Raw genomic sequence first — 20,505 nt, 5'->3', positions numbered from 1 at the left:
ATTCCTTTTGGTAACTACTGGTCTCCCTTGTCTTCCACTGTTTTCTTTGTTTTTCTTATTATCAGCTTTATCATGTTTCTTCTACTTTGAATACTCATGTGTTTCAGAAAATTTTTATAGTGTATTATGCATAAGTCCTAAGAACTGATTTTTTACTCTGTGTGAGTGGTATATATTAAATATTACGAGAACTAAAACAGAAAATAAATTAAATAAAAATAACGAGTTAGGCGTGTTTTGATTGACTTTGAAGAATCTCTCAAAGTTCACCTGGTGGTAAGATTTCTTAATAACATCAGGTATAAAATGTTATTTAGTTCATTCACCCAATATAATTCAAACTATCTCGTATGTTAAAGGATATAAAAAATTTTAATTTTTTTTTTTTTTTTTTTTTTTTTTTTTTTTTTTTTTTTTTTTTTTTTTTTGTTGTAATTTTTTAATAAGACGATTTCTGTGTAATTTATTGATTTAGAGAATATGTTCTATTAATGGGTCTTAAATATAGATAAACAGTTTTATTCTGTGTGCAAGTATTTTAAGGTGTAGTAAAAAAAGTATTGTTATTCAGAATTCTTAAGATAATATATCTTGAATATGCCATATATCAGGATGTCCATGGCTGAGCGTGCATTCAGCAGAGTTCGGGAGACTATACAATTCGTTGGATGTTAGTTTTTTGCACATCATCGTTTCACAATGAGATTTATCGATTAAAAAATATTTTCATAGGTTCCCCGCGCACTAACCTAACTCGGAAGTTTAGCAACTTATATTTTAAATGGTACACCCATTTTTTTATTACAGTGTTTAAAAAATTTCATGATTTTTTTTTTTTATTTTATTATTCTGATTTATTTATTTGGTTTTGAGAAAAAAAAATATTTGGAGGAAAAAGCAGACTGGTCAAAAAAATTTGTACAGGCTAAACGTCAATTTATTGATTACCACTACTATTGAAAATCGCTTTTTCTCAAAATCGGGAGCCAATAGGTATACGGCACCCTAATATAGTTGAAAAAGCATTTTAAATATAAAAAAAAAAAAAAACTAAAAAAATATATACGTATTGTATTCGAAATAACGAAGTTTTATGTAAATAATATTATTTAAAATATATTTTTTTTTTTTTTTTTTTTTTTTTTTTTAATTTCAATATTTTTTAGGTAGTTTATTTCTCCTGGCTTCGAAAGCAGCACATCAGAATTAAGTTCTTGAAAAGTTAATGTAACAATCGTGTTGACATAATCGGTTCTTATTACACACACACACACTTTAAATATTATAAAAATATTTTTTAAACGTGTATCTTTTTTACCGTTATAATAAATGCCTATTTTATCCACTGATAAAATAATTAAATAAAATACCGGTGGTTCCATTAAGAAAAAATGTACTTCTGGTGTGGACTTAGTTCTTGACTTTAGAAACCTATCTGCTTAACATAATTTTAAAATTATCGCACATTGAGTCTCTCTGCATATACCTATAAAAATGTTTGTTGTCCAAGTCTTTCATTTAGCGTCAACACCGAAGCGAATGAGTGACGCACCCTGTATATTGTGTACATTACAAAATAAGCAAAAATCATTTTTTTATTTAAAAAATTAAAAAAGTTATAGGGGTGATTTTTTTTTTTTTTTTTAAATTGTTATAAATATACTATAGTTCATTCAAAATATTAAATTAATATATGACCATTAGATAAATATTTAATGACTACAAATGAACTACATCAGTTATTACTAGGCAAGGGTCTCAGCCTCATAGGGGACCGTTTGTGACGCATGTAACGATAGGGGAGCATCAAAAGAACGGGACCAAAGTGTGAGATATTATGCATTATGTGCAGTGCTTTTGGTTTAACTGAGAAACATAGGATTCTGTAACAGAATAATGCTGGTCTATATTCATTTCTAATGTGCGAATATAGTCTAATTTGAATCCTATGTTCTCTTCTGAGAACATAGGTTTTGTAAAACATAGATGTTATGAACATAAACCCTATGTTCATTTTTTGTGAGACAATAATCAAGTCTATGGGCATAACCAAATGTGAATCGTGTGTTTATTAAATTTATGTGAACATAGGATTCGCGCATAATGATATGATTTGTAATTCAATAATGCATTCTCTTCTAATGCTTGAATATATCCAAAACTAAATCCTATGTTAGCTTCTGAGAAATAGTTTTTATAAAACGATATTATTGTTTTTGAAACAATTGTCTCCAAATATTCATTCATTCATGTAATTAAATCCTATGTTCATTAAAGCTGTGTGAACAATGGATTCACAGCATACTCCTACCACTAATGTGAACATAGGATTGTAAGACAATATGTTCCTATGTTCGCTCTAGGGGATATAGTATGTTGCTGTGTATGCTTCAGCGAAGACTAGATATATTATTTTTCTTCTATCTTATTTTAGAATAAACGAGTCTTCGCCGACCTTGAAATTATAACATAAATGAAACTATTATGTCATAGTAAATTAAAATTTACCTGTAACCAATGTTTTTGTATGTCGGGTTTATACAGGCTGTTGCCTTTATCGACCCTCATTGATCGAACTTGAGTTTGTGAGTGGACTCTTTGTATATTTTATTCCAGATCTTTTATATTTCCTCTGTTTATAAAAGAACAAATTAAAGGAAAGATTTAGAACTATTGTATTTATTATTTTTTTTAGATTTTAAATCTAACAGTGATTGACTTAAAATTTAGTCATAAACTTAAATGAAAATATATTTTTTTTTTTTTTTTTTTTTATTATTCTTTTTTAGGTTATTTTTAATTCGACGAATCAACATGAATTTTAGGTTCAATTTTATTATTAGCGTGCTGATTACAAGTCTGTGATTGGTTTAATGCGGTCTTATATGTTCTATATACTTTCGAAATTTCGGATTTTAATCAATATATTATTATTCAAAAAAAAAAAATAAATTTTCTACATTTTTCTAGCCATTATACCTTTTTTATCAATTCGTAAGCGTGGTGCTCACTGTTGTACTATTCCACTATAATAATTTTAAAGAATAATTTCCATGTGTTAAGATAATAAATAAAAGATATTTAATGTATTATGCGTCATTTAGACGGGGATATGGTTTATACTCCATCGCACTATATTAACGCGATTTTATTCTGTAAAAATAGACTATTTTATATTGTACATAGCTAGATAGAACTTTATATTTGTAAAATCAAAATACATTTTTATTATACCAAGAGTCACATTATTATTTCTTGCCTAAAAAATGCGTAACTTTAATACAGGTTCAATTTAACCTAGCATTGTGCTAAGGGAGAGTAGTTCAAATGAACCGCCCCAAAAATACTTCAGAACAAGAACCGTACGATGAAAAAACGGCGTCAAAGACGACTGGGAGATGACTGGATGATAATTTTAGCGAGGCCAATCTCTAGAGGTCATTTACTAAAAATTATAACACTATTTAACCAAGTACAGGTCAAAAACGATATGAATTTAACGTATGTTGATCAGGATGAGTAGTTCAAATGACCTTCCCCAAAAAATACTCAACATTTTCTTATTATTTAATGACAGAGATTTTCCAGTAATTTAATCGTTTTCAAATCATTTATTTGAAGAACCTGTACAATAAAAAAAAAACATATTTTACCCTTGTACAGGTTAAAAACTTCTGTGGCGGTAAAAATAATTACCTTTCATAGTTTTATAATGAAAAAAAAATACTAACTAAAACTACCGGTATATGAAAAATAAATAGATTTAAAAAAATATTCCTTTATTTACAAAACAATTAAAACTGTAGTGTTTAGCCTAACTTAATTATTCTTTACTTAAATTACTTAACTGACGAATCTGTATAAAGCTTGTTTCATATAGACGCGAAGCGATTCGCCAAAAAATATTCGCAAAATTTGGACCTATTTCATACAGCCGCGAATTTTTAGGGACATTTCATTTTTGCTCCACTGAAACTTACCAAAAAAAGTCATGACCTGAGATAACTTAATTTGTTTTATACAAATACGTTTAAATAAAAACGTATTTTTAAACGTATTTGGTTTTATACATATTTATTCGTGTTTACGACCTTTATTTTATATTTTATAGCATACAATATGAGTTTAAATTTGTTTAATGATTATGAATATCGATTACGATAGTGGGATTGGAACAGAATAAAGCGCAAAATTTACTTATTAAAACGTAGAAGAGAACGGGTTTATAGCACAGGTTTATAGGTCATTTATGGGTCATTACATGTGAAATATTCAAATTTCGTAAGCAACAAGGTGCTTATCGCAATTTAATTCAAGATAAGGACAAAAGATGAGAAAAAATTAGGAATTTTCACAGATTGTCTGTATAGGAGTTTGATAACTTGGTTGAAGTTGAAAAATTGTCACCAGATATATAGGGTTCCCAACCGTCCCGGTTTGGCCGGGATTAACCAGGAATCAGAAAGTTTGTCCCGGCGAAAGTTTTGTCTTGGCCGGGACCTGGTAACTAAAAAAGTGTGTACTACACACATAATATATATTTTTCTCTAATATTTAATGTTTTGTTTCAATTATTTAAAAGCTTAAAGATAATTGTCCCGGAATCGCCGATGCTCAAGTTGGGAACCCTACGGATATATCAAAAACATTTTATGCATGAGAACCCTTTTCAACTGTAGAAATGCTTTCAGTTACTTTGCGGCAGCATCGAACTATATGTCGAACTTCTTAATTTTTTGTACTTCAAATAAACTTTTATCCTTTTAAAGTAACATTAACATTTAGGTACATTTTCTGTAATATGCATAACAAAACAGTTACAACAAACATACAAACACTTTATTTTGTAAAATATATTAAAAATTACAATTACCCAGAGAATTAACCCACCGTGGTTCTTTTTCTGCCTCTTGCTCGTATACCTTCATACTTGGCTAGTATCTCTTTGAAACCTTTTTTATAATAATTGCTGTAGCCCTCAATAATTTTTGGAAATATTTGATCTGCTACAGCATGAGTACTAACTAAAACTCTTTCTAAAACATACAAATCAACTCTCTTATCTTCTGCATTGTGGTCATTTATGGGTCATTTGGGACATGTGAAATATTCAAATTTCGTAAGCAACAAGGTGTCGCAATCTACATGCGACAAATCCAAAATCTATTTTTAAGTCTTCTAAATCATCAAATTTATCCTTATTATGCACGTTCATAAGTAAAATATTTGATGATGTTAAATCCCCTATGTATTATATTGCCTTATCAAAAACATTCGTCCCAGGATAGTTCCAATAGAAATTGCCAGCTTAGAAAGCTTCTCGAAGGAAGTAGTCTCAATGAAATCTTTCAAAAGTAATACTGTGTAACAAATGTTCCATAAAAACCATTCTTGCGTTAAAATCTACTAAATATATTGCAGGTGTGCGTATCCCAACGCTTTTACATCGAACAATAGCTTTAGTTTCGGCTTTTATTCGTTCTTTAGTTAAGGAATCATCCAAGTGTTTGTGCCTATACTTTTTAATAAATCATTCTTTAATTATTGTAGGTCTTCCTAGATATGTACCTTGGTATAAGCGCGCTTCAGCGCTTTGTTTTGTAAGGGTAAAACCATCCATTTGTTTAATTATCGTCAAAATAATCGATAACCGGATCAAAACACCATTCTGCGCAAACGCGAACCTTAAAATCGCGCGAATATTCGCAAAAAGTTGAAAACACTTTAACTTTCCCGCCCTCCAAACTTTAAATCTTGCGAATCGATAAAAATCTTAAAATTTCTGACAGCGCCGCCATGATCAGTGTAAAATTGGACCAATGAGAGCAGTTTCGCAAAATCGCAATTCGCGATTCGCGTCTATATGAAACAAGCTTAACCGGGTAAAGAATCCAATAATTTTAACCTAGTTCATGTTAAAAATGATATACCTAGGGATGAGTAGTTCAAATGACCCACCTCGAAAATACTTCAGAAACGGCATTTCCTTACTTATCTATTGACACAAAATTAAAAATTCACCAGCAATTTAATCGTTTTCAAATTCTTTTATCTCAAAACACATATATAATTAAGTAAAAAACATATTTTAACCTAGTACAAGTTAAAAACGATACCAATTTAATTTAGTACATGCTGCTAGGAATGAGTAGTTCAAATGACCCACCCCGAAAACACTTCAGAACAAGATTTTCTTATTCTTTAATGAAACAAAACAAAAAAAAATAGAAAATGAAAATTTACCGGTAATTTAATCAGAATCATCGCCCTCATCATCATCATCCTCTGCACCACTGGACTCGGGTGTGCTGAGTATCTCTTCCTCCTCCTCTTCATCTTCACTCTCTTTCTTCTTTTTGTCTCCTTTTTTGTCTTCTTTGGCACTCTTTTTAGAGGCTTTCTTCTTTTTATCATCATCCGAACCACTGTCTGAACCTTCCTCTTCTTCATCTTCGCTTCCTTTTTTCTTTTGTCAGGTTTTTGATTCTTTAGCGCTCTTTTTAGAAGCTTTCTTCTTTTATCATCTTCATCAGATCCACTGTCTGAACCTTCTTCTTCTTCACTTTCATCCTTTTCTTGGACTTTTAGTTTCCTTTTTCATCGTCGCTTTTTTTTTCCTTTCTCAGGTTTAGAATCCTTCTTGAGTCTTTCTTCTTTTTATCATCGTCATCTGAACTACTATCCGAGTCTTCGATAAATTCTTTACTCTTGAAGCTTCCAGAAGTTTTTGAAGGTGATTCTGCTGCAGGTTTCTTCGAGGAAGACGAAGATTTCTTACTCTCTGATTTCTTGGAGTCCGATGACGACTTCTTGCTGTCACCTCCACCGCTCTTCTTGTATTCCTCCATGGCTTTGTTGTATTCTTCTTTTTCTTTAGCGGCTTTCTGTTCCCACTCGCTTTTGTCTTTGAGTTCCCTCCACATTTCTCCGCCTTTTTTCGCGATTTCCGTTACCTTGATGCCGGGGTTGTCTTTTTTGATTGATTCCCTGTGGGCGTTCAGCCACAGCATAAAAGCAGTAGCTGCACGTTTGGGCCTGTTTTCGTCTTTGTCTTTTTTGGATTTTCTCGGTTTTCGCGGTTTTTCCGATATAGTTTTGGCGCTCTTTTTTCTTTCTTTCTTTTTCTTTCCTTCTTTTCACCATCTATGGAAACAAACAGGGTTGTTTTAAACATTTTATTTAAAAACATGTTTTAAAACACAATTACTTGTTTTGAAAAATTTTTTTTTAAGATTTAGCCCAGTATGTTGATAAGGATGAGTAGTTCAAATGACCCACCTAGAAAATATTTCAGAACAATGTTTTCTTATTGTCTAATGACACAAAACCAAAAATATACTGGTAATTTAATCATTTTCACATCATTATTTATCAGAAAAACCTATATAAACAAGAAAGCAAAACAATTTTAGCATAATACAGGTCAAAAACGACACCAATTTCACCTAGTGCGTTATTAAGAATCAGTAGTTCAAATGAACCGCCCCAAAAATACTTCAGAAAAAACTTCCTGGTTTTATAATGACACAAAACAAAAAGAAACTACCTGTAGACCATCCTCCGTTTTCGCCAGATTTACTTCCATGAATAAATTTTCAAAAAAAAATAAATTTTCAATATTTACAGACAGAATTATGGATTTTTTTTTACAAAATTACATACCTGAACCCTCTTCGCCAGCTTCGCTTTCACTAGTGCTAGGATTACTGTCGAATTCTTCAGCAATGTCGCTGTCTTTGGCCTTTTCCTTGTCGGGATCAAAGTCCTCGTCGGTGCTCTCGTCATCGTCATCGTCGTCATCATCTCTTTCTTGCCCTAAAAACATCAAAAAAGTGATAAAATCATACGTAAAAAAATTCTTGTTAAGAAAAATTATTTACCTTCTGCTTTAACACGTTCGAGATAGGCATCTGGTGCAGCCTCTTCATCAGAATTGCCAAAGTCGTCGTTATAAGAGGCTTTATCCTGTAAAATACAATTCAAGGATATATAGATATATAAGAAGTAAAAAAAATAGGGCGTATTTTTAAAAATTCAGGAGTATTTTTAAAAATAATGTGGGCAGAAAAAGTGACCAGACAAATGTGACAAAATGTAGTATGGTCTGGCAAATATTTTATTAAAAAAGTAAGATATTCTTAAAAAAGATTCATTTCTAAGAAAATATGCAAATTTTTCGGCATAATTAATATCTTATAGCTTCTATTATATATTTTTTTAATTTTTGTTTTTTCTTTTAACTAAAAAGATTATGTTTTTTTAAGTTTAGCCAAAATATTTTTTTTTTTTTTTTTTTTTTTATGTAAAAACTACATAATGCCTCACTACAATTCTTGAAAAATGCTTATTTTTTGTCAAAAATCTAGTCACTTTATGGATTGTAGTATTAAAAAATAATAAATGTATCAGGATAATAATATTACCTTCATCTAATCCAAGAGAGCAAAATAAAATAATTAAGAGAATTAATTATATTTCAGACTATTTAATTTTTTATAGTAAAATCGCAAATTGCATGTTTTAATATAAATCTGACCAAGTTATTGGCCCTTAAACCCTGTACACTAAGTAAGATTTTACCTGTCAGTCTTACTTGTTCAGTCAAAACGTATCAAATAAAGGTCCCCATACACATGGGTTTATTTTTAAAATAATGTAATGTCTTTCACTACTACAATTTATAAAACAAAACCGCAGGTAAAACTTTCAATTTGTATGCTTTCAATGTATAAATGTATGCTCCTCCTATCTGACAGGTAAAACGTTACGTGTAGACGTTGCTTTAAACACAATATCAGTGCCTGTCATAAAAATTTTATCAAAAGATAAAGAAACCAGAAAAGTGTTTAACTAGTTTATAGATAAATTTTCTCTGGTGTCAACAATTATCCTTTTTTAATACTCATACAACCTAAAAAACGGTATCAAGACGGCTGGGAATGACAATCGATAATAATTTTGGCGAGGTCAAGCCCTAGACGTTATTAACATTGCCTGTACAATTTTTCTTATTCTTTAATGGCGCTACTGCCAGCTGGCCTTAAGAAGGTTGTAATTTATTTTTATATTGATTAAAAATGATGTTAGTTGTTTTTTTTTTCAAACTATCCTTTTTTAACCTTTTCTATCTGTTAATTTTTGACAAGGTTTTTTGTCAAATTTTAGTAAATGGTGCATCTAGAGATTGACTTCGCCAAAATGATCATTGATTGTCATTCTCAGCCTTCTTTTGACGCCGTTTTTCGATCGTAATGGTATAATAGTTATTATTACTAGTAGTCAAACATACAAACAACTTCCTTCAAAAACAAACTTACACTCTTTCCTCTGTTCTTAATATTGATCTTCTTTGAGGTTATGAAATCAAATAATTTCCCATATTCCTCCTTTTCGATACTGCTAAACGTGTGAACTGTTCCTGACTTCAACTCAACCTCAAAATCAAACGATCTTGCACCTCCACCACCTCTAGCGAAGTTCACAGAAGAAATTTCTTCAAATCTTATGTGAAGAGGCGGTTTGTGAACGTATATGAACCCTCTTTCCAGTGGGTACAAGTAACCAGCAGCTGCCTTGAAGGAACAACCCACAGCTGGGGTACCTGAATGTCTATGAAAAAATTAATCAAGTAAGCAACTATATGTATAGTAAATCAATGATGTTAATGAATGTTCAGAGAATTTCTTGTTATAAACAACGCATTAATCTTACCCAATAAACCCTCCAGGTCCTGTAAGCTTCCTTCCCACAATATGCTTCATAACTTTTCCTAAAACTTCGTAAGTCGGCCCAGACAACTCTTTCTCTAATTTACCTTCATATTTCTCCTTCAATTCTTCACTAAAATTACAAAAATTAAAACATCATTAAGAAAAAAATAAAACACTTAAAAAACTTACTCAGTATATGGTAACTCTATTGAAGTTTCATCCTCCTGCTTGAAAAGAAGCACCAAGAAGTGGTACCTAGTTTGACCCTGTTTTATTGGAGGATCTAAGCTTACAACAAAGAACATCTGTCTACCATCCTTATGGGGTAGAATAAATAAACGCAGAACTGTCGACATGGGAATCTTGTAATCGAATGTTTTACCGTGAAGTTGGAAAAAGGAGGTAAAGATTTTAATGTCATATCGAATTTCTAAAATAAAAATAATGTAGAGATAGAGCAATTTTTCAAAAAGTAATTTTTTTAAATAAATTTATTTCGGTTTCATTTGTAAATATAGCAATAGCATCGCCAGACACATTGATGACACTCGCTTTCTGCATAACATTCTGTTGAAACGCTTCGACTGGGTCTGTATCGCCTGCCAATTCACTTGAAGGAATAAAAAATCGCATTTCCATAAGACTCACAGGGGCATCATCATTCTATATTAAAAAAATGTATAAATCTTCTAAAGAACATAAAAAAACATCCAAACCTGATGAAATTCCATATTTCATTCTTCAGCAGTGCACTGTGGCTTATGGTTCAAAGGTATTTCAAAAGCGCTTTTTTCGCCAATATCGAAGCTTAAAACTGAGCCTTTAAACTTGGCAGTGCCCCAGTTCCATCCTTTCAAGCTTAATTCTTTTTCCAGCATATCTATCTTGTAGGTATTCGAAAAGAACTTGGCAATTTTTTCTTTGTCGGATTCTTTGAAACCTACGTATCTGTGTAATGTGCCGTTCTTCATAAACATGCGAATGCCCCATGTGCCAGCAAAATTTTGGAAGTTTACTGCTTCTAAATCAGACGAGGGTATTTGTTCGACTTTACCGGTCTTGCTGTTGCCCGGAATATTATGTTTTGATTAAAAACATTAAAAAAAAAAAAAATCTACAAAGTAAAACAAACTTGTACCCTAGCAACAACAAGAAAGCTTGTGAAACACTTACCATGCATCCTTTTGTCTCCGAACTTATGTCGGAGTATTCCAAAAAATCCATGGTATAAGGGATTTACAACCAACACGGTGTTATAAATAATTTTAAAAAAAAAAAAAAAAAAAAAATAAAGAAAATGCCAAAAAAAATAATAAAAAAAAATGTCCCGTGTCCCGAAGAATGTCAAAATGTCAGAGTATTCAAATAATCATTTTATGCTCCTTAGTGAGATAACGAAAACAGATGTGAAATATAATATCGATATTTGTTTGAAATGTATCTATCATCGTAATTTCAATTTCCAGATTATTCAAATATTTCTAATTATGGTGTAGATTTCCTTTACATATTTAGATCATTTCCCTGTAATTCGGCCTGTTGTCGGCTATGCGGGTCACCAATGTACCCGTATTGATAAATATATCGAATTTTTAAATTTGGCATTCCTACTGTTTCGTGCGCCCTCTGGGGATTAATTTCGGTATTAAATATTATTATACTGTCATCTAATACAAAAGCAGAACTAATCTCCAGTTTTTATGAAAGCCTATATTATCGATCGGTAATTTATCCTACCAAGCAACAGATGGCAACCATTGCATAAAATAGTTTAACAGTTTCTTCATAGAGGTCAGCAGAGCCAATAACAAAAATCTGGGATAAAATATTTTTATTGGCTGTTGTGACTATTATTTAACGATATTGATGAAGACGGTTAAAATTTAAATTGATAACGTTTGTTGTTTAAAGTAAAAACAATTTTTGAGTAAAAATAGTGTAGTTTGGTGTTAAATCTTTCGAATAAAATAAATAATCGAGGAAATAATATGGAGCGCACTCCTAAAAACCCGACCTTGGTCTTTTGAGGAAGGTCCATCTCCATCGCCTTGCATGAAAAAGATTGGGTTTGGAACAGGTACTTAAAACATAATTTCAAGCCTCGAAATGTTTATTTTCTACCTTTTAGGAATCGCTGTTTATGAATTAGAACGTTCCCCGGCGTTCAACAAGTTCAGATCGCCGTGGGCAATCAAGAAACTCATAAGACGTAACAAAAACAACAACGCCATTCAAGAGAGGCTCAGAAATGAAGCTGATATATTAAGAAAACTCGTGCATCCAAACGTAGTCGGTTTCAGAGCCTTTCTCGAGAACAAAGACGGTAATAACATCTTGGCTATGGAGGAATGTAGCAGTTCTTTAGGCGACATTATTGAAACAAGAAGCGATGACGAAGGTGGACCTTTTTCTCCAGAACTCATAACAAAAGTTGCTCAAGACGTAGCACAGGCTCTCAATTATCTCCATAACACTGCCCTAATCATGCATTGTGATGTAAAGTCTTACAATGTGTTAATCAAAGGGGATTTCGTAATTTGTAAGCTATGCGATTTTGGAACATGTTTACCACTGACAAAAAAGCAGGTAATATTAACATGAAAAAAAAACTGAGGGGTGAACATTGGTACTCAAGCTGCACACGAGGTACTTAGTTGCACCACATACAAATAATAACTAACAAAGTATTTTTCTTCGTATATATATTGAAATAAAATTATACTGTTAATTGTTCTAGCGGATATATATTCATTTGGACTTGTTATTTGGGAAATGATAGCCTTGTGTCCTCCAGTAACAGAAGATGTAGCAGACAGCTTAGAAAATTGCACCAACATGGATGTTGCAGAATTTGATAAGCTCTTAGAAAAAATGTCTGCAAGAAGTAGACCACCACTACCAACTGATGTTGAACTAGGTTGAGAAATATAGACTTAAAAAAATGTAATAATTATTTTTTGTTTTAGGTAACAAATATGACAAAATATTAGAAATCTACTATTGCTGTACTGACGAGAAGATGGAACGTAGACCACCTTCAGAAGATTTAGTTGTAATTTTGGATGATATTTAAAGTTAAAGACTTATTTGCAATAAATTAGATTTTATTTTTTCAATTTGTATTGTGGTTAACAAAAATAATATAAACTCTTTTACCTCAGTCTTTTATAATTCTTCCTTGCTTTACTTTTTGTTTATTATTGTTATTTTCATAAAGTAACACACCGATTAAATCGTTTATAATGTACTGAAAATAATCTTCTGTATCTTCATCTTTTAAGTGACTGTAGGAACTCTCTAGTTGGTTGAAAAGTGCCTTATTATAACTATTACTGCATTTTTTGCCATACCTTTCATGGGCAACAAACATTTCTCTATTGAATCATAGTCATAAATGTCTATTTGTATTAAATCGGTTAACAAATTGTTCAAGCTGTTACACACCAACCTAGCTTCGTATAATTTTCTCTTCAATATCAACCAGCTCATGATTCTCAAAGTTACTTACATCTTTTTGTCTTTCTATTATAAAGTCATTTAATAAAGTTACTAGCTTTAATTTCAGTTTAACTGAACCTGACTTAAATAAACTTGAAAATATTGTCAAACCTCCTGCTTCAATAAATCTATTCTGTGCATAAGGAAATGTTCGTAGCGTACAGCTTAAAGCAGTAACAGCACTATTTTTTATATGAGGGTTATCATCCAAATTTAACAACCTCAGCAGTATTGTGATCCCTCCTGTTTCAAGAATATGGACTTTCACTTTAGGACTATTTTGAGCAAGTGTACTAAACAGTTTTAATGCTTCTTGTTTAACAGCAAGATTGGTAGAATTAAGCTTCTTATAAACGATCTTTTTGAAACCATCCATTCTAACAAATTCGTTTCCATTATCAATCTGATGGCTTAAATATATTAAGTCTTTCAAGATCTTTAAAATTTCTTTAGTATTTGGCTGTTTTTTCTTATCTTCTTCTTGGAATTTTGCAAATAAGTCTTGTAAAATTTCAACATCACTTTTAGGAGTAATTTCTATGTCTCCTAAATCTTTCTTTATCTCGTCTAAAGTGCGAAATTTCTTGGGCATGTCATTCTCGGGGTTTTTCTTATCTACATCTTTCAGAGCACTGTACAGAGTTTCATCTTCTTTTATCACTGAAATACCTTTTTTATTTGTATCTGATTCGTCATCTTCGTTGATTTTGGCTTCCTTTTTACCGGTTGACAAATTTATTCGGTAATGTAAACCAGAGGGGACTTTTTGGCCTTAAAAAATAACGTTTTAAGTTAAAAATGGACTCAATATGTTTGTTATGGCACCTGCTTTTATAACTTTCCACTCTTTAGTTGGTACAAATATTTCGTCAGACTCGGTATCTTGTTTATCTTCGCAAATAGAATTAGAAAATAATATTAAAAGTACTAAAATAATATTAAAATTCATTTTTGAATGGAAGAAAATTTCAAAACACATTTTCAGAGGTTAGGTTTTTGACGTCTAACATTTTGGGTGTCGATAGATGTACGCTAAACGGATGAACAAAATAAATTAATTGTCCGGTGTTCAAATAAATATCGTCTCGGAATATTTAAGATTATTTATTACTTTCAGGTAATTGGGTAATTGTTACTCGAATAAAGAATCCTAGGCATATAAACTATTGGAGTAAATTATTTTAAATAATTAATTTGTTTGTATTGTTTAACAAAACCGGACTCTAAAAATTTATTTCATTCTTCCGTTAAGCGCACGACTAGACACTTCAAAATTGTCAAATATTTATTTGTAAACATTTCATTGGTCAAATTTTTGATAAAAAGAATTTAAATAAAATAAGCCTTTTTTAATAGAAAAAAAACTGTTATATTGATTATGAAATTATCATAATTTATATATTAATAAATACCAAATTTATTATAACTAAAATACATAAATATAAATTTGAAATCGATGGAAAAGGTTTAATTATTTACTTTAGTAGGTATGCTTCATCTTGATTTCATTATCAATTATTATTAGATTTATTCGTAGAATAAATTTATAAACTTTATTATTATATAATTTAATTGTCAATTTATAAAAATAGCCGATTAAAAACAAATATAAAAAAATAAATTGTCAATAAAGATTTGAATTTGACTTTTTCAAAAACAGTTTTGGGAGTGGCTACAGATATGCAGTTAATCCTGTATTTTCCGATTAATTTTTTTGACTTTCCTAGAAGTAGAAAAATTAAGGAGATCTATGAAATTAATATAACAATTAAAAAACGTAAAAATAAACTATAAATCATTTAGAAATAGTGGGTATTATTCGAAAAATAATTTTTACATTTGACGGACTGTAGACACATCCATTACGTACAAGCAGAAGCGCCCTCTGGACGAACTGCGCCCGCCATTTCTGTTCATCTATCAAAGCGGCAACTTCTCGTCCTCTTTCATATTTCTCGTCCGCCTTTAACGCTTCACTCGGCGTCTAGTCACGTGCAAATCTCCCGAAATCCAAAACCATCCACAGTTTAAAATGGCAGATGAATACTTTTTCGGTACGTACAACGTTTATATTATTTATTTCCGTTCGTATTTTTGGCGGAAACGTCAGAATCGATGCCGCTAGGCCGCTTGTAGAAGCCGGTATTTGGCGCCATTATCGGTACTTATTAACCAGCTATGTATTCATCGGAATTGTTTGTTTTCAGCACTTACATTAAAAGGAAAGAACTCCACGGAGGTTTGGGACCCCGAAGCAAAAGGCGCCGCAGCGGATGACTACCAAGCACTTACATTAAAAGGAAAGAACTCCACGGAGGTTTGGGACCCGAAGCAAAAAGGCGCCGCAGCGGATGACTACCAAGGGGGCCACAAACTTATCATAAAACATGCTCTATTAGGACCAGAAGCCGCAGACGGTAAGCTTGAAGTATTGCATGATTTTTAACAATATATTACCGTAAATTGTATGTTTTTAGGCGAGGATAATGTAGTACAAGTGGAGGCAATGACATGGAAGGATTCAGTAAAAATTCCAATTGCTGTCTTAAAGGCTGGCGCAAACAGACAAGTATTACTAGACCTCTCGTTCCCAGACCCCCCAGTAACGTTTACGCTAATCCAAGGTAACGGACCTGTTCATATTAGCGGGCATCATTTGATTGGGGGTCCCATAGAAGAATACGAAGATATGGATGAGATGGAGGAAGAAATGATAGAAGATGATGAAGGAGAGGAGGGAGCTGTAAGTAGCAAATTTAATAATTTTAAAACTGTGTTATCAGAATTAATAATTCAGACTTGTTCTTATGCCTCTATAATGCACTGTTTTCAGTTTAACTCGTTTTAAATAAAGAGAAATCAAGGAAAGTTGGCTTGCACGTTGTCAAAACTATTTCAGAGTGCACTTTTTTCCTTTTTTTATACTCAGATCTCGGTTTAAAAAAACAGCAAACTGTGGCATCAAGTAAACGAATTGGGCAATAAAAAATTATGTTTTATGTTGGTAGTAATGTGTTGTTTTTTGATTTTATTAATTTTTTCCTGAACTGATATTTGTCATTTTTAATTTTATTCCCAGTTTTCTTTGAGAAATTAGAAATTATATCTGTACTTTGTTTGGTTAAAACTGATTTTCAATGCAATAAAGTGTCATAACCACTAAATAGTTAGAATCAGCAACTTGTTTCATCTGTATTCATATATTTTGAACAGGAAAAAGATCATGGCTAGTTCCTTTTGGCATTAAACAGGGTTACAAAGGTAAAAATTGATATTTTTGCTTAAGTTTTGCAGCTTTTTTGAAAGTACCTTTCAGTGTATTTCAGCTGTGATTAGAATCTCACAAAATTGAAGGCTAATGTTAACCAATTAAAACCTTAACAATTTTGCAAGCCTTTATTCAGAAAATTTGTCAATAACTCCATTTAATTAGAATTTGTTTGTCTAATAAATCATAGACCAAGTAATAATGTAGATAAAATAAGTATTTATTTATGTATTGTGTCTAAAACTGAAGTGAAGAATCAATAGTGATAAAATTGCAAATATTATTTGTTACTTGTCAAACACACGTCAAAGTAAAAAAGTAACAGTGCCAACACTGCGACGTGCATTTGTCAAAAATTTTATGACGTCCAGGCACAGTTGCCAACTTTGCGTTTTTTTCTTCAGTTTAGGAGGGAAAAAAATAGCAGCTACCGTTTTTTTGTGATTTAAAATTTTCAATAATAAATAAATAAAATTTATACAAAAATTATTATTTATGTTCTATCTGGTACCTAGGCTTAGAATCGCCTAAAATCGAAGTTGCATTAAATCCGTCTGATAATGAGGTTGATACAATACTTTTTGAAATGTACAAAAATAGGCAGCACTGTATAATTTCAGTTTCAGCGTCGCTTCTAGCGGATTCTAGCGATTTGAGGCATTAGCGTAGGGTTGAGACATTTCTTCTATGTGGTATTGCCAGATTTTGCATCAAAATTTCAAACGCAGCATCTGTTGCATTTGAAAACAAAAATTGTTGCATCTAGAGTTGGAACTTTATTTTTCACGATTAATTACTCATTTTACTACAACTGTAATAGATTATATTTAGCGAAAGTTTTTAAAAGAGTTAATTTTTTTTACTACATTTTCCTACACATGTAAAAAACAGCAACACTGTATGTCGATTTTATTTTGTTTCTCTGTCTGTCAACCAGTCATTTATATTTATCTCTGTCTCATGTATTCAACTGCGAGAGCTAACAACATTGCCAACTTTTATTGATTTTCCTATTTTATAATATTCAATAAAATGTCAATTTAAGCATGCTGAAACAATGACAGTGCATACAGGCATTAATAAATATCTTAATTAAATGTGATGTAGGTGAAGTAATGTATTTCTTGTCTAGTTTCCTCATCGTTGTATATGTCGGTTATATTTCCAACAAAACTGGGTCTGGTTTCTTTGTTTTTAAATACATTTTCGACTACTTTACGCTTCTGATGGTTAATGTTAGTTTCTAGGAAACTCCCTACGAAATAAACTCGGCAAGAAGTTGGGGAATTTCATAGCAAGCAAGCTGGCAAGTAGTTTTTATTTTTTTAATCTCCTTTCCCCTGTTAAATCGCTACAAAATCTAGTTAAATACCTTTGCATTTCTTATTTATTTGTAATACCATACAATCGAAAAAAAAATTGGTGTCAAAGACGGCTGGGGAATAATAATCGATGATAATTTTGGCAAGGTCATTCTCTAGACGTCATCTACTAAGAATTGACATAAAACTTGTCAAATTTAACACTAATTATAAGAAGATTAAAAAAGGATGGAATGTTTTCAGACACAAATCTACTTCAAAAAAATTATTTTTTCTCGAATTTTAAGTGCAGTAAGCACCATTAAAAAATAAAAAAGAGTATAGGCGTAGTAATGACATCTGAAGCTTGACCTCGCCAAAATTATCATCAATTGTCATTCCCAGCCGTTTTTGACGCGGTTTTTTTTTTCGATCACAATATGGTATTTTTCTTGAGAGTAGAAATTTTGTCTAGATTTTCTCTAAAAAGATTTTAACTGGTAGTTCTTCTTTTTGCCTCAGTTTTGTTGGAGTATCTTATTTGTGATGTTCTAGGGCAGTGATGGCGAATTTGAAATTTTGAAATGAAGTAAAAGGCTTCACAAAATGTCAAAGAAAGTGTATAATAATTTTATTCACATTTTGTTAGCTGAAAAAAAATTCCGTTACCGTAGTTGAATTTTAAAAATATCTAGTTTTAAAAATTGTTCAGTATTAAAAATTTTAAACTTAACTCTGGTGCCCTTAATGGGTATTAGTGACCCAAGCAGTAGTATTAAAAAAATATGAATAAAAAAATCAAAAAGGTTCGCCATCTCTGTTTTAAGGGAAGGTTTTGGTGGAAATTAACAATAAATTTGGAGAATCTCAAATGATTATTCCAAAAGGGTGGTTATATTTTCTTTTGGTGGTTCAAACAAGTGGTTTTATTATTTTTCTGAAAGCTATAAAGGTAATGGCAAAAATGCATTGATTACTCCAGGCAATATAAAATCATTTTTTATACCATTACTGTATTACTAATCCAACCAATATTCCAGTAAGCTTTATTTTTGTTTTAACTTATTTTTTCTTCTAAAGATTTCCTAATATACCGGGTGCGTCTCAAAAGTGGCTCATCCCTATAACTTATTTTTTTTTAGATAAAAAACTTGGTATGTTAGTATATGACATAAATTAGGATTGATTGACGTATTCAATAGTTTTCGGTCATTTCCTGTTTCACCGGAAGCGACTACAGCTTTTGATTTTTAAATGGCACCCTCGGGATTTTTTAGGTACTTTATTCGATAGAAAATGACACTCTGAATAGAATGACATCATATGTCAACTTTTGACTTTTTTGCTTAAAAAAATCGTATTTTAAATTTCAAGCTAGAGTGTTAAAACACTAATTTTTAATCAAGGATCCTAGGAAAAATAGATTTGATTGTCTAATGTTTTTAGTGTCTTGTTCTGGCCAGTTAAAAGATGCCCAAATCGTATTTTTAATCATATCTCAATTTTTTCGAAAAACCATATGCGAAAATGTCAAAAGTTGACATAGGATATGTCATTCTATTTAGAGTATCATTTTCTATCGAAAAAATACCGAAGGTGCCATTTAAAAATCAGAAATTTTAGTCATTTCCGGTGAAACAGGAAGTGACCGAAAACAATTGAATACGTTAATCAATCTAATTTATTTGCAATATACTTTAAAACCTACCCAAATTTCGTTTTTTTTTATCTGAAAAAAAGGTTACAGGGTGTCAAAAATTGTTTTGTTGGGTAAATTTGATTTGATATTGATTGATTGATACCTTCCTTTTTTAGGAAGATGATGAGGAAACTAGTTATAGAAAACGCAAAATAAATGGAGATGCAAAGGTGCGAAATTTTAATCACTAAATTCCTTTTTAACTCCGTAATTCAATTTTTAATTTTTATTATTTGAAAACAAAAAAAAACTTAATTTTTCTAAATATAAGTATTCAGACAACCCTTTAGTTTTATTTTTATCAGTGTCCAGATTAATTCCTCATCATATGGAACTTCTTTTTAGGTGAAATTTGACTTGGGCTATAGTGTTAATATTGTTACGTTTTTCCGTCGGTTCCGTGTGGATAAAAAATCACAATTTATTAAACATGATTTATTTAAAACTGAATTAACAACAATAATAACGATAAAGACTTATAGAACTATGTACAAAAGATTTAATAACTAAGGAATTTATTTCTGAATTTTTCAGCGGCGTGTCAACTGTATATTTATAACTGCCCGCTGTAGGCCACAGCCGCCGGCTTTTATACCGGCAGTTAAAGAACTCTAGAATAGTCGCATAGATCGTTAGCTGCGTAGAGAAGGTTTTCGAATGTTCTCGTATTTACTCGTCCATTCCAGTGGGACTCGATTCTTCTCGAACGATTGAATCATTGCGGTGTCTATGCGATGTTAAGGTCATCCGAGGGCGGGCCAAATTGTGAGGTTAGGTCGAGTCCACACCGGCCCGGAACACTGCCCCCTTCTTAGGGCACATGCTCGTCCCGAGTATGTATAAGGTGAATAAAGGTATTTGCAAAGCTGGCCCTGGTACATTGAGAAATCTGGTAGAAATAGCAGTCTAAAGTTTTCTCTCCCGATCTTAGCTTTGGGTTGTAGCAGAAAACGAGGATCTCGATTCCCGTAAATCTGAACAAGACTTCAATTATGTTCCGGATTGTACGCAAACTCAAACCATCGAGTC

General features: G+C 31.5%; 4 protein-coding genes and 1 pseudogene across 4 annotated transcripts; 2 read left to right on the top strand and 3 right to left on the bottom strand.

Annotated features, from left to right (window-relative positions):
* Positions 1–3,756: 3,756 nt before the first annotated feature.
* On the bottom strand, positions 3,757–6,498 carry LOC115881135 (annotated as a pseudogene).
* An 86-nt stretch (positions 6,499–6,584) lies between these two features.
* On the bottom strand, positions 6,585–10,971 carry LOC115881305 (FACT complex subunit Ssrp1-like). The gene is given in 11 exon segments (XM_030898736.1): positions 6,585–7,122; positions 7,125–7,143; positions 7,663–7,815; positions 7,881–7,965; positions 9,318–9,609; positions 9,712–9,840; positions 9,900–10,140; positions 10,187–10,373; positions 10,427–10,777; positions 10,780–10,824; positions 10,884–10,971. Coding segments are annotated over 11 exon segments (2,091 nt in total). The 5' UTR covers positions 10,935–10,971.
* A 287-nt stretch (positions 10,972–11,258) lies between these two features.
* Positions 11,259–12,825, top strand: LOC115881297 (lymphokine-activated killer T-cell-originated protein kinase-like). The gene is made up of 6 exons (XM_030898728.1): positions 11,259–11,279; positions 11,691–11,787; positions 11,839–12,292; positions 12,346–12,356; positions 12,448–12,627; positions 12,677–12,825. Exons 1-6 carry the CDS (start codon positions 11,259–11,261, stop codon positions 12,781–12,783), a joined length of 870 nt encoding a protein of 289 aa, XP_030754588.1. The 3' UTR covers positions 12,784–12,825.
* A 333-nt stretch (positions 12,826–13,158) lies between these two features.
* LOC115881288 (nucleotide exchange factor SIL1-like) lies at positions 13,159–14,216 on the bottom strand. Its single transcript, XM_030898717.1, has 2 exons — positions 14,034–14,216; positions 13,159–13,979 (listed from the first exon to the last, which is right to left on the bottom strand). Exons 1-2 carry the CDS (start codon positions 14,185–14,187, stop codon positions 13,159–13,161), a joined length of 975 nt encoding a protein of 324 aa, XP_030754577.1. The 5' UTR covers positions 14,188–14,216.
* Positions 14,217–15,104: 888 nt separating this feature from the next.
* LOC115881127 (nucleoplasmin-like protein) lies at positions 15,105–19,668 on the top strand. Its single transcript, XM_030898513.1, has 4 exons — positions 15,105–15,262; positions 15,494–15,625; positions 15,686–15,951; positions 19,593–19,668. Exons 1-4 carry the CDS (start codon positions 15,241–15,243, stop codon positions 19,665–19,667), a joined length of 495 nt encoding a protein of 164 aa, XP_030754373.1. The 5' UTR covers positions 15,105–15,240; the 3' UTR covers position 19,668.
* The last annotated feature ends 837 nt before the right edge of the window (positions 19,669–20,505 follow it).

This window comes from Sitophilus oryzae, unplaced genomic scaffold (assembly GCF_002938485.1).
Source record: "Sitophilus oryzae breed Bouriz unplaced genomic scaffold, Soryzae_2.0 scaffold_1109_pilon_pilon, whole genome shotgun sequence".
Lineage (NCBI taxonomy): Eukaryota > Metazoa > Arthropoda > Insecta > Coleoptera > Curculionidae > Sitophilus > Sitophilus oryzae.
The sequence above is the reverse complement of the archived record's forward strand: the minus strand, read 5'-3'. Positions and strand labels throughout refer to the sequence as shown.